This window comes from Penicillium hispanicum (genome assembly GCF_028827665.1).
Source record: "Penicillium hispanicum strain IBT 35686 chromosome Unknown utg000002l_segment0_segment0, whole genome shotgun sequence".
Classification (NCBI taxonomy): Eukaryota; Fungi; Ascomycota; class Eurotiomycetes; order Eurotiales; family Aspergillaceae; genus Penicillium; species Penicillium hispanicum.
In genome coordinates, this window is record NW_026623194.1 from 180,236 (window position 1) to 193,683 (window position 13,448).

General features: G+C 54.9%; 6 protein-coding genes across 6 annotated transcripts; 4 read left to right on the forward strand and 2 right to left on the reverse strand.

The window, feature by feature from the left end:
- Positions 1 to 187: 187 nt before the first annotated feature.
- N7459_001853 (putative mitochondrial carrier protein) lies at positions 188 to 1,626 on the reverse strand (the record flags this gene model as incomplete). Its single annotated transcript, XM_056941038.1, has 2 exons — positions 188 to 1,305; positions 1,371 to 1,626. 2 exons carry the CDS (start codon positions 1,624 to 1,626, stop codon positions 188 to 190), a joined length of 1,374 nt encoding a protein of 457 aa, XP_056802893.1.
- A 345-nt stretch (positions 1,627 to 1,971) lies between these two features.
- On the forward strand, positions 1,972 to 3,620 carry N7459_001854 (putative F-box protein (Pof7); the record flags this gene model as incomplete). Its single annotated transcript, XM_056941039.1, has 2 exons — positions 1,972 to 2,358; positions 2,412 to 3,620. 2 exons carry the CDS (start codon positions 1,972 to 1,974, stop codon positions 3,618 to 3,620), a joined length of 1,596 nt encoding a protein of 531 aa, XP_056802894.1.
- Positions 3,621 to 4,275: 655 nt separating this feature from the next.
- On the forward strand, positions 4,276 to 4,997 carry N7459_001855 (uncharacterized protein; the record flags this gene model as incomplete). The annotated part of the gene is made up of 2 exons (XM_056941040.1): positions 4,276 to 4,530; positions 4,593 to 4,997. The coding sequence occupies 2 exons, from the start codon at positions 4,276 to 4,278 to the stop codon at positions 4,995 to 4,997; spliced, it is 660 nt and encodes a 219-aa protein (XP_056802895.1).
- A 129-nt stretch (positions 4,998 to 5,126) lies between these two features.
- Positions 5,127 to 7,227, reverse strand: N7459_001856 (uncharacterized protein; the record flags this gene model as incomplete). The annotated part of the gene is made up of 5 exons (XM_056941041.1): positions 5,127 to 5,441; positions 5,506 to 5,944; positions 5,999 to 6,149; positions 6,199 to 7,016; positions 7,091 to 7,227. 5 exons carry the CDS (start codon positions 7,225 to 7,227, stop codon positions 5,127 to 5,129), a joined length of 1,860 nt encoding a protein of 619 aa, XP_056802896.1.
- A 970-nt stretch (positions 7,228 to 8,197) lies between these two features.
- N7459_001857 (putative ATP-dependent RNA helicase (Hrh1)) lies at positions 8,198 to 10,722 on the forward strand (the record flags this gene model as incomplete). Its single annotated transcript, XM_056941042.1, has 2 exons — positions 8,198 to 10,333; positions 10,393 to 10,722. 2 exons carry the CDS (start codon positions 8,198 to 8,200, stop codon positions 10,720 to 10,722), a joined length of 2,466 nt encoding a protein of 821 aa, XP_056802897.1.
- Positions 10,723 to 11,521: 799 nt separating this feature from the next.
- N7459_001858 (uncharacterized protein) lies at positions 11,522 to 13,297 on the forward strand (the record flags this gene model as incomplete). The annotated part of the gene is made up of 1 exon (XM_056941043.1): positions 11,522 to 13,297. The coding sequence occupies one exon, from the start codon at positions 11,522 to 11,524 to the stop codon at positions 13,295 to 13,297; it is 1,776 nt and encodes a 591-aa protein (XP_056802898.1).
- Between the last annotated feature and the right edge of the window lie 151 nt (positions 13,298 to 13,448).

The window sequence follows — 13,448 nt, forward strand, 5'->3', positions numbered from 1 at the left end:
CCAAACATGCCATGGAAACAAACCGATGCAGAGTCTATGGTTCGGCTGATGCGGTATCATCACAGGAACGCCAGGAACAGAAGCGGAGGTGAAAAGGAAAATTGGGAGACAAGAGAGTAGGGAGAGGCGGTCGTACAACGATCGCATGCATTAGAAATACAGGGGAAGAAAAGGAAGGGCGAGAAAATTAAGCGCTTTCTGAGAGTCGCCGCTCGTTGACCTCCCGTGCCATGCGCTTCCCAAGTTCATAGGTTGAGATCATGATGGCACAGGCAGGGGCAACCTTGAGACAGCGCGCTGTCCACCCGCGGAAGAGCCCGGCGGTGCCCTCTTCGCGGAAAATGTGCATGAGGAATCTTGGGAGAGAGAGTTGCTCGGGAACTACCACGTTAAAGGGTAGAGGGCCTCGTGGAGCAGCACCAGGGACCTGATCGTCCATATGCCGGAATACTTGCTGGCGAGTCTTGCCGACATCAAATGGCGTTGTGACCAGCGCGGCAACGGCTCCAGAAGTAGCACCAGCAATAAAGCTGTCGAGGAAGGCTGTGGCAGTCGAACGGGCCTCAGAATCGGAACCCGAGAGATGCGCCGTGTGGTGTCGCGCAGTATCTAGAGCACGCTTTACTTCTTCATACCCCCACCAGTATAGCCCTGAAAACGGAACGTCGCGCCACATGGTGAGCGACAGCCCGCGCCAGAGCGACGCGTACCCCCTAACCTGGGTCATTTGGTATAACCCCTCCAATGTTGCCTTAAAGTGCCCGGCGCCCGTGCCTGGGGTCGCCTGCAGACGTGTCCGGAACATTTCGACGGGACTCGTAGCCGATGCTGCAGCTGTTCGGGCTATCGCGCCCGCCACAAACGGCGCATACACATCCGAGACGGTTTGTTTGATGGGGCTGCGGTCGTCAGATCGCAACCAGTCATACCCAGCAAAATAGATGATGTTGGCTGGAATGCCCATCATCAAAGTCGGACTGAGTCCCCGCCACAGTGTTGTGATGCCCTCATTTCGGGAAATCTTCCGTAGTCCATCCAACGTCGATGTGAATGTCCGGCGCTGTGTCTCCTCGACGGCACAGCCCATTGCCGGGTGGGTCGGGGTCCTGATCGCACTCGCCTGCGGGCCTAGCATGCACATCTGTGCATTATCCCCCACCCAAAATACCTCACGGCAGCAGGCAGTTATCCCAAGGTTCGGAGGAAGGTTCTTCAAGGTTTGGGTCGTATGAGAGGTATATTGCGAGGCATTGGAGCCTTGAGATTGTGATTGTAGACGGACACGTACGACATCCAAGGGTGTGACTGAGAGTAGTAAGTACTTCGTGTATGTAGCTTCCGAGGACCTTGCTGTCAAGTCTTCGACTCACCAAGCAGTCCAGTCAAGATGTTCCCGGCTGTCGCGGATATCATGCGCTGGCCAAGAGAAATATCATCTGCTGGAGGAGCAGAGGAGACGGTAGGAGCAGGGACTGAGCCCGATCCAGTGGTGGCCGCCATGGTTGTAGAATCGTCAAAATAAGACGTCCATGACGCCCCCGGAGAGGAGTCGATCGCAGTGGCGAATTCGCTCCCAGGAACACCTGAAGGGGTCGAAGGCGCAGCAAAATCCAACCCGGACGGCATTCAATCCACAAAAGCCAGCGTCGAAATGATTTGGGGGATGCTGGTCTCGCGACACGGGCGGTTGGAAGAATTGAAGAGAAGATGCGTCACTAGCAAGGAAGATTTTCGGGGTTTTGCGGGTGGCGGCGGGCGGAGATAAGCGGCCGGCATTCGATTCGACTCTCGACCCTTCACCGTCTTGGATCCAACAGGTCTTGCGGATCAACCACTCTCGATTGATGGCGCCTGTGGTGGTTCTTGTATAGTTTTCTCTTTCTTTGCTCTCTGTGTGTCCTCCGGTGGACCCTTCAGGTGGGCTTATCAGATCGAACGATCTCCGACACCGGACGTCGGATCCCCCCCGCCATGGCAGACAACGCCGAGCTCGAGTCGTTCCGCCGTGAGTGGCGTGAAGAGGTGGCTCGTCGATCCAAGCCCATTGCTACCTCTCCAGCGACAGCGTCTGCGGCTTCGGCCCCACCACCGACACGGTTCCCACCGACGCGACATGAAGCTTCTCACCGCAAAGATCTAGAGGAGGAGGGGCCCGCCCCAGGCTCGTTCGATCCGGATGAACTCACTCAGAAGGTTGGGGAGTTGAGTGTGGAGCCTGATGAGGGTGAGGACGATGGATTCACTCGACGAGCACACAAAGAACCCAGCTCAGCCTTGGAACACTTCGAGCGGGCAGTCGAGAAGGAAGCGGCAGGGAATTTGGGCGACAGTCTACAACATTACCGCAAGGCTTACCGCGTATGTTTACTCTCCACGATCAAGACATCATCGCATACTAACGCCTTCATTAGCTGGACTCCGGTGTCGACAAAGTCTACCGAAACAAGCACTTTGCCCATGTCTGGAAGAAACCGGCACAGCCGCCGCCCAGCGAAACATCACCTACGCCTGCGACGGCAGCGGCTGCCCCTGAGGGAGAGGTTCTTCCCACCCCGGAGCTGATCGAGTCTTTCGCCCATCTTCCTATCCCACAAGCAGAGCCACAGATTGAAAACACCCCTCCGCCGCCATGCCCCATCGCCAAACTCCCCTCCGAAGTAATCGCGGAGATCTTGCGGCATGTGGCCGTTCAAGACCCAGCAACATTTGGTAGAACGGCACTGGTTTGTAAAAGGCTGGCGTATCATTTTGCCCATGAGCAGCAAATCTGGAGGCGGGTCTGTCAACGGCCAGAGTTTGGGTTCGAAGGGATGCATTACACGTTTGCCTGTGATGTCCAAGGACGTCCGGTCTATACTCTAGGCCCACGCTATACCCCATTCCCAACGAATGCTCCTATTGAGATCCCGAAGTCCCTGTCGTCTTGGGGGCAAGTTTTTCAATCCTACCCTCGGATCCGTTTCACCGGAATCTACATCAGCACGGCGAACTACACGCGGCCCGGTGCCACATCCTCCTTTTCGAACGTGTCATGGAACAGTCCCATTCACATCGTGACATACTATCGCTACCTGCGGTTCTACCCGGATGGGTCAGTTGTCTCGCTACTGTCTACAACAGAACCCGTTGATGTGGTCCCGTATATCAGCAAGGAGAACATGATGGCGGCCAGGGCAACCTCCCACCGCCAACACCAGCACCAGGTGTCTGATCATGGCCAAGCGCTATCGGGGGCAACGGATCCTGTGCCTCCGGCTGCCATGAATGCTCTGAAGTACGGTCTTCGCGGACGTTGGCGGCTGACAGCGCCCGTTCCTCTGCCCGATCCTTCCGACGAGGAGGCAAAGGCCGAATCTGTCCAACCTCAAGACGAGACTTTAGATCCACGCGATCTTGTCGTGGAAACAGAGGGAGTGGATCCGAAGTATGTGTACTCGATGCATCTCACTCTGCGATCGCCAAGCGCCTCCAAATCGCACGCCAATCCATCCAAGAATACCAAGCTGGTCTGGCGAGGCTTCTGGAGCTACAACAAGCTCACCGACGACTGGGGGGAGTTTGGGCTTCGCAACGACCGCGCATTCGTCTTCCGGCGCGTCCGCGGTTGGGGCTTAGAGTAAAATGATGATATGATGACTTTGACATGTTGACCTGAAGATAAACAACAACATAGAAACGACAAATTTAAGGCACGTACAAGACTAAGCTTTGCGTTGTATATCTTTCCAGCTATTTAGTTTCTACCGCAGTCTTGGCGCTGCATCTTTCCTATCTGAGTAACAAAGGCGACTCCCTGTGAGCCAATTTTTTTTTTCGTATCCGGGCAATACTACGACGGAGTAGAGAAGATCCGGCGTCAAGATTCTTCTGGGCTCAAAAGCCCCAGGGGGCCAGGGATCCTCTGTTGCAGCAGTCCAGGACCCCTAAATGGGCTCGACGCGGTGATTGGCAGAGCTCCTCTCGGCTAAGACGATTGAGCTCCGCTCCATCAGGCTCCCCCGAGCGCTAAGTTGCACCAACCCGCCCTAACTAAACCAGCAGATGGAGTGTCCATTCCTGCCGAATCCCTGGATGTGCCTATGGGGACCTAGAAAGAAAACACCCTGCTAATCCTTCGGTCCTTAACAAGCGCTGCCTAGAAGCCACCGGAAATGAGGACATGCGGCTCTGCAATGACTATAAAGATGGCAGCGCGGCACGTCCATCGGTCTCAAACCCGTCGCTCTTTCGTTCAATCTCCAGTCATTCGTTGAGTCCCTCGCTCAAAAATTGAACATGTCTTTTCTCCTTGCTGGTCTCTCGCTGCTGGCTGCTGCCCAAGCAGCCTCGGTGAGCCCCGTTGCTGTCAAGGGTGGATGCGCCAGCCTCCCTCAGTACAACGCGCAGGATGGCATCGCCGGTCCCTGGGTCGTCACTGTTGACCAGTGCGTCAACACGACTGCGGCCGATCACGCCTGCAGCATGGAGGGATTCGGCAGCACCTCCGTGTACCTGATCCAGAGCGGCGAAACCAGCCCTCACCGCGGCTATGTAAGACTGCACCTTGCCGCGAGTCTCTATGTCTCTTCCAATACTAACAGCGACATTGACAGATCGGAATCGTCTCCGAGAATGATCTCGCCAAGAGCCCAATCCGCTGCAACGATGCCTCGAAAGCTTTCGAGAGCTACGTGCAATATGAATACGACGTCAAGTGGCTCGGTGTGAACGTCACTGACATGCCCTACAGCGCCGAACTGATGTACGGCCTGGGCCAGTACAGCCTGCCGATCCAGGCCTACAACCACTACAAGGACGGCGTGAAGCAGGATGGCCTTTTCCTCGGCGCCCACAACGTCACCACCTGGGGCATTCAGCCCGTGGAGGGCGACCAGGCCAGCGGCGGCAAGCCGTGGTGGATGATCCGTCTGCTGGGCCCCAACAGCGCCGTGCCGAACACTGGCAAGCCCTTGTATGACGGAGAATTCCGGACTTTCATTCGCATTGATGGTAGCTGAGCTCCTTCATTATGGCGAGTCGTTGCGCTGTCGTCAAAACCGCGCTCTATCCGCATGGATGATCGAATGGAGAGGGGAGATATATACACGAGCATTTGGATTAGTAGTAGCTAGTCGCTCCTTCGTTCCCTAGTTCCTCCAATTGATTATTTGTTCTTCGTCGTCATCCACAACGACTACCATCCACACGCCGACTTGCCCATTTGACGCGTGGAGCGGCGTGCAGTGCACCCAGCGATTACGGCCTTCAGTGTTGAACCGGGTAACCCATCTGATTCGCGCTGTGACGCTGCGCCCGTGCACCATGGCTTGGAGCAGTTCGTCCTTCACGGCCGAGGAGCTGCCGATCCGGGCGAAGAATGAAGACTGCAGCATTCCTGGGATCTGAAGCGAGGGTGATGTGAACAGGACACGGAGGGAGGGATAGGGCCGAACGAGGAGGTACTATGGTGGCATTAGCATCAGTACCGGCCAGCAGCGGGAATGAGAATGAAAAGACAAAACTCACGTTCTCGTAAACGCCGGTCAACGATCCGCGCAGTAAGGGCGACTTCAGATCCCGCAGCCGTATTGCTTCTGCCTCGCTATCCAAAGAATTTCCACGCTGCAACCATGCGCGCTGATGATTCCGTGAGCTCGCCCGAGTATTGAGTGGCTGAAATAGGTCCCCGCCACTCTCTTGGACAGAGACCAATTCGCGTGGACTGAACAATTCACACAGCTCTCGGAACTCGTCCTTGTGTTTGCGTTCGGGCATCTCTGCGACGCTTTCTTCGTCGGCGTCCCGGTAGCGAGATTGGAGCTGAATTAGCGACTCCATTTGTGCGCCTTCAAGTGCCAGTCCGGATACATCGATCTGTGCGCCGATGAAGTACTTCACTCGGCCTTGGCTGTCGCAGAGGGGTGCGCACTGGAGCAGGTTCATGAATGGAGAGCCGTCACGGCGACTGTCAGAGTGAGCCTTCATCCGATCTGATTCATGGATCGGGGCAGATACGTACTAGTTAAGAAATAGCTCGGAATGGTGTCGGCCATCCTTAATTGACTCTCGGAGGCGCCGTACGCTGTTTTCGTTTGTTTTTGGGCCTTGCAGGAAGCGACAGTTGCGCCCTAGGACATAGTCCATTCCATATTGTGTTGTGCGATGGAACTCTGTATAGATCATCAATAGCTGTAAAATAGGGAACATATGGATATATACCTTCAGAAGCGAAAATAATTGGATTGTCTGGGCGCGAAGGATCGGTCAAGCAAAACACTTCGGCTAGTGCATTCGATGTATCGCGGAACTTCATGGGCAGCGTACCACGAACGCGCTCCTCGACAATCTTGCTCGTAATAGTTATGCATCGCGACGTGATGAAAGCCGGTAGTTCCTCTGCTGTCAACGCCCTTAGACCATCTTCAACCCTCTGCTCGAGGATCTTGTTGGCAGTGATCCCAACAGCTTCGTTTCCAGTCTGGACGGCCTGCACAGATGGTGGTGGAACGTCGATGGACAGACGCACAAGCGCATTAGCGAATTCGATTGATTTGAGAGCCTTGACGGCGTTGAGGTAGTATGTGAGGGTGGAAATCGAGCGCGGTCGTTCTTCGAGCAAGAACTCGCGAAACCGCGCAAGATACCGCGGATTGTTGAGGATGGAGACCATGTGCTCTGTCCCGAACATCACGTCTGAGAGGCGCTCGAGCTTGTGAAGGGGTACGTCGTTGCCCTCGTACGGCGCGATCAGATCATACGATGCGCCTTCTTCGTTGACCGGGTGAAACTCTTCTGCGCTTTCATGCGGGTTCATCTGCTGCAGGAGTGGGAGCTCGTTTGTCGTGACATTGCGGCGCAGGTTCTTGACGGATGGCTTCGGGGTCGGATAGACCGCTTCTTCCTCAATGGCATCCAGATTCTTGTTTCGATTGGGCGGGTGAGGGAAGTCTTCCAGGATTTGATCATTGCTGCTGTCGTCAGCTACCACCAAGTAGAATGACAATGGCTCGTCACACTCACCGTGAGATTCGCCCAGACTCTAGAATTTGATCATTGCTGTTGTCGTCAGCTCCTACCGAGATACAATCACAATGACTCGCAAAATTCTCACCATGAGGATCTCCCGGACTCCAAAACCCATTCATGATACTCATCTGGCAGTGTTGACGTGAACGAGCGCAATGACTCGCCGTCCACCTCGCCGACCCCATCATGTAAATCTGTGAAGTGCAAATCTGTAACGGACATGGTTTAATTCTTCTGGCCCTGATTCTCAGCTCTAATCCCAACGCCCGGGGGGTCACACCTTTTCTTTAATAGCCCTGTGCTTCTCCGCCAATAGGACAGTCTGGGGTGATGGATTAATTGATCGGCTTTGCCCACAGGGGAAACCCAATTGCAAAACCATACGACTGCGAGTCAGCGAGTTAGGAGCAGGCAAGACATGACCATGCGAACATAATACGCCAGGTCACAATCGATGAGGGCACGATCGATCGATGCGTGGCTGGAGCCCACGAGATCGGAGTTGATGGAGGGACGATGATGCAATGGCGCAGGGGAGGGTTTCTGTCAGCGCCTCGTTAGCGCGCAGAATGTTCGGTGATCGACGGCAACGCCCGAGTCTATCGAATTCTGTGTTCGCAGGCGAGACCTCGACGTTGTGCGCTACCTGCAGTGATTGGCTTGTGGATTTGGATATGTCGAGCCACTCGAGGCTGCACAGTCGGAAAATGTGACAGAAGTACCGTTCGTGTCGCCCGGCTGAGTGGTTCGCAGGATTCGATTGGGCTTAATTGTTCTAGTTCGTGTAGTGAGTGGACACTGGCGGATTATATTTCCAACTGACGAGGCTAATGGTTATTCCAAGTCGACGCCGCTCACTTACACTCGTCTATTGGTAATCCTGTCACTCGGTAAAGAGCAAGGCCTGAGCGTGGAATGGGTGGCACTTGCATACTTCGGGACCTGATGTCGGTCAGATCTAGCTTGCGGTGGAAGTGAAAATTTGTGATTGAGAGACCAAATAGCTCATCTTGCATAGGTCTCCAGTATCCCTGGTTCTAGATGGAGTAGTCTCGATCGATGGTTGTTGATTTGTTGGAGATCGCCGGGCCTCGTTATCGATACTGCTATCGATAACGCGATAAGCGAAAAATTTCGGAGTTTCGCGCTGCGCTCTCGCGACTTGCTCTTTTTGTTGACGACCTCTCCCATAATGCCCGAGAAGGTGCATACCTACTTTGGCGAGTCCGATGATGACTCTGCTGCCAAGCAGGTTTCAAAATCAGCCCCGGAGTCCACCCCAGTTGAAGAGGGTGGCCGCAAGAAGAAGCGCACCAAGAAACGGAAGCGCGATGAGCCTACCGACGAGCCTCGTTCGCAACATGACAAGGAGCCAATTCAAGTCCCGAGGCTCGAAACGACCAAAGATCCTCTCAGAGTGTCTGCTCCACCAGCTGATGAATTAGCTCCGACCAAAGAGGCCAACGCTAAGCCCCCGCCGCCGTCGACCAAGGCCCCAGCACCCAGGCCCAAACCGAACCCCAAGCCAAAATCCTTTTCCGATACCAAGACGAACTTCGCACCTCTACGGGAAAAGGCCAATTCTCTCTACGAACTCCGCAAGAAGCTACCTATATTCGGCCACGCTGATGAGATCCGACAGAAGCTGCGCGAGCAAGATGTGATGCTTCTGGTCGGCGAAACTGGCAGCGGAAAGAGTACCCAGATCCCGCAGTTTCTGGTAAATGAATTCTGGTGCCGACCGACTCAGGCAAAGCTACCACAGGAGGATGGTACAACGAAGTCTGCCATGGTGGGTGGGTGTATTGCCATCACCCAGCCTCGTCGCGTCGCAGCCATTTCACTGGCTCGCCGTGTGGCTGAAGAGATGGGCACGCCGCTTGGGTCGTCTTCACCAGCGAGCAAAGTTGGATATTCCGTACGATTTGATACATCAACTTCACCAAGTACTCGGGTCAAATTCTTGACCGAGGGAATGCTGCTGCAAGAAATGTTGCATGATCCATGGCTGACGCGGTACAGTGCCGTCGTGGTGGACGAAGTGCACGAACGAGGCGTCAATGTTGATCTAGTGGCAGGATTCCTGCGCAATCTTGTATCTGGGAATGGCGAAGGGCGAGGAGGTGTCCCGTTGAAGGTGGTCGTTATGAGTGCTACTGCCGATATGGAAAGTCTACAGGGATTCTTCCGGGAAGGGTTCAAGATACAGGAACAGGAGCTAAAGGCCAAATCGAATGGCTCCGCAGACACAAAGAAAAGCGACCACACGTCGATGGATATCTCAGTCTGTCATATCAAGGGTCGGCAGTTCCCTGTCAAAACCATCTACTCCCCAGAGCCCGTCCATGACTTTGTAGATGCTGCCCTCAAGGTCATCTTTCAAATTCACTACAAAGAGCCAATGCCAGGTGATATCCTCGTGTTCCTCACTGGCCAGGAGACTGTCGAAGCACTAGAACATCTGGTCAATGAATACGCCATTGGAATGGATCCCGCTCTACCCCGAATCCAAGTTCTACCACTATTTGCAGCGCTCCCTCAAGCAGCTCAGCAGCGCGTCTTTGCCCCAGCACCGCCTCGCACCCGGAAGGTAGTTCTGTCGACTAACATTGCTGAAACTTCCGTTACGGTGTCTGGAGTGCGGTACGTGGTGGACTGTGGCAAGGCGAAGGTCAAGCAGTTTCGCTCGCGGCTCGGCCTGGACTCCTTGCTGGTCAAGCCTATCTCAAAATCTGCCGCTATTCAGCGGAAGGGTCGTGCAGGCCGTGAAGCCCCTGGACAGTGCTTTCGCCTATATACCGAAAAGGATTATTTGACTCTTGACGAAACGAACACGCCGGAAATCCTGCGCTGCGATTTGAGCCAAGCGCTGCTCAACATGAAGGCGCGTGGGGTCGATGATATCGTCCGCTTTCCCTTTTTGACTCGGCCACCACGGGAGGCACTGGAGAAAGCGCTCCTTCAACTATTGAACATCGATGCGCTGGAGGAGAATGGCCAGATCAGTGAGCTCGGGCTGCACATCGCGAAGCTGCCCCTCACACCCACCCTGGGACGGGTATTACTAGCGGCATCCGAGAATGGAACAGAATGCCTGATCGACGTTATTGATATCATCTCATGTCTCAGCGTTGAGAACATCTTCCTCAACACCAACTCGGAGGAAAAGAAAGAGGCTGCTGAGACGGCTCGACGCGACCTATACCGGCGTGAGGGAGATCACCTGACGATGCTGGCGACAGCGCGGGCATACGCAGCAGAGAACGTCGACCGAAAGGCCTGGGCTGAACGACACCTGGTCTCGCACCGGGCGATGCAGTCGGTGATGGTAAGTTGTTTCTGTCACGCTTTGTAGTTTCTGGTTCCAGACTAATCCATGACCTCTAGGATGTGCGTAAACAGCTTCGCACCCAGTGTCGTCAGGCGAAACTTCTGCCGCGTGATGAGCGACAGGATCAGAATGCCGATGCTTCGCCCGACCTAATTCTGCAGAGCTTCCTGTGTGGCTTCGCGAGCAATACCGCCCGTCTGGTCCCTGACGGCAGCTACCGCACAGTAGTTGGCAACCAGACTGTTGCTATTCATCCATCTAGTGTACTTTTCGGCAAGAAGGTCGAAGCTATCATGTACAACGAATTCGTGTTCACCAACCGCAGTTATGCCCGAGGCGTGAGCGCGGTACAGATGGACTGGGTTGGAGAGGCCTTGGCTGGATAGGAAACAGTGTACGATCGTGTTGAACCCCCCTGCTACTTCTGTTGGAAATCTTGTATATACCCTTTGAATTAGCGACCATGCTAGCTGGGAGTTCTATGCGTTTCTTGTACTGGGCGTTGCACCATTTTCCCAAGGAAATCAAGATTGGGGGCTGCGAGGATCGGCGCGAATCCTTGCAGTTGGGCATATATAAGTGGGCGAGGATTCCGTCGATCTGTGTCGCCACATCCTCCACGTCAGACCCGTAGGAGCCAAGGGGGAAATAACTGCCTGTGCCGCCTGAAAGAGCGCACTACTTTTGTTACGATCTTAGATGAGACGTGAGAGTGGGAAATCATACACGAGCAGTCACATATGCCACGGTCATCGCATGAGCGGAGGTAACCCCCTTTATTTTGTCGTGCTTACTTGCTGTGTCCTGTATTTCAGTACCTTTTCTTCGTTCTCTAAATGCGTTTGGCCCCTTGTATGACACATGAACCGCGCGATAATGATGCGATGGAGATAGAGTGAAGCCACGGTGGTCCGATACCGCTACTTGCATCATCCGACCTCCACCGCCTTATCACCTGCTCTTATCAACGCATCATCAACCCGATGGGAGCGTTTCATCAGGTTTTGGTTTTCCCATTCTCCCCGTTACTCTTTCCTTGGCCTTGGACCACTGGCCTTGTCAAGACATTACTTAACTAATCTTCTACTGCTGGCCGCATCGGCGGTCTCTCGTTGCGGGCAAGTCTGCCCAACCGTCGAGAACCGCTCATCTGGCCCGCTTCCTACACCAAATCCAATCTTCGCGATGGCCTTCCGCGTTCCAACTCAGACTTCTCGTCGGAGAACCTCGTATTCGGCTCCTCAGCCCCCGCCACGGCTGGATATCCCTTCCTCTTCGGCAGATCAGCAAGAAGATGACACCACGCAATGGGTGCTCTTCTCCCCGACCGCTCACACGCACACGACGTCGACAGATCGCACGTGTACCGCTGGGGTATCCCGGTTAAGTGATTTTGGGTCCTTTGGAACTGCAACTCGCTCGGCAGCTGGTCCTGACGGCGATTTGGATGCAGAGGATGCTCTAGACGAGCAGCTGGACGAGGACGGGACTGAACTGGACAGTTTAGATGATGGGCTGCATGCCTTCCGCGCCCCGTCACTGCCCCCCACCTCCCCCACACGAGTGGACCAAGGTCCTCCAGCGATGCTGCCGGCCCACGATGGCCTAGGTAGTTTCCAGGCGTCCAGTCAGCTTGCCCAGGAGCAGCTGTGGCAGCATGAGCAGTACAACCCCCAGCGGCCCATACATGCCTACCCCCAGCAGCAGCGTCGCCGCTCTAGCGTGCAGCGGCATCTAGATACAGTTGATGAAGGGGAGGCAGATGTCGAGCGAGACCGCTGGCAGCGGATCGAGAAATGGCGAATGGATCAGAGCCGGGCTGTGCTACAAGAGATTGAGCGCGAGACCCGGCAGAGAAGGCATAGTCGTGCCAGTCGGGCGAGCAATACGCGATCTCCCGATTATACTCCTCCAGAGAGGCTCTCCGAGCTACCGGCAGGGACTACATCTCCCCTGGAGGGAGAGGCGGAGACGGATGAGTCGTTCTGGCGTCGCATCACCCGCAAGGTCATTCAGGATCTGATTGGAATTGATGATGCTATGCTATCTATCATATTTGGCGAGTCTCTGATATCGGACGAGGATGCCCCCAATAAGTCTGAGAAGTTGGACATGGAGAGTGCGTTAGCAAAGGAAGTCGAGCCAGAACCAGCTGATCCACCATTGTGGCAGAGTCGTGTTCTTCAACAGATCGCTCGAGAACTGGGGATCTTGGTGCATCAGCTCTGCGAGCACCCCGGTGCGTTCACAACGTATTACCAAATGACCAAAGACATCTCGAACGAATATGCCGGCATGTCTCTCAACCGCCTTACCAAGAGCACTACCTCCGAGAATGCTACTGAGGCTACTGCGCTTCCATCTGCGGATATTACGCGTGGCGATTCCATGCCGTCCCCGCAATTCATGCCCACTATTCCCGACGCCAATCGGGAACACGAGGCGCAATGGGGTATTGAAGACGACGAGCAAACCGACACGGATTCCTTATCCGATCCAGCGCGCTTTCAAGACGAGCAAGAGTACTGGGAACGGGGTCTTGATGTCATGATGGTCTTCCGCTATCTCCGTACCCGCTTTAGTCGTCGCGGATACATGCCCATCGACAAGTATACCCCGACCTCTACGCCCCGTCATACACAAGAAGCTTCTCGCCGGGCGGCTATTATCCGCCAACACCACCCCCTCGTCGCACGGGCACAGTCCCGCGCCCAAACACAAACCCGACGGGCATCGCAATACTCTGGCGTATCAGGGCCCGCAGGTGTCTCGTCGCCTCTCGCCCGCCCACACCTGCGTCGACCGAGCTCCAGCTGCGCTAGCCAGAGCAAGCTTTCTGCTATCTCCAGCCGCCGCACTCTGACCGGGTCCAGCCGTAATTACTGGGACATCGGCGGAAGTGTTGAGAGCAACAGTGCTATCGGCGTAGGCGCTGGGCTCGGCATCTGGGGTGAAGCGTGAGCATCTCTCTTGCATTGCACATCGCGCATTGGCGTTAGACCTGGACATACACATATAATCTCATGTAATCACGTACGACAGCAAATAAGGGTCTGGGATCTCATGTATCGTTCTGTTGTTGATGGAATACCCGACATTCCATGTTTCTGGG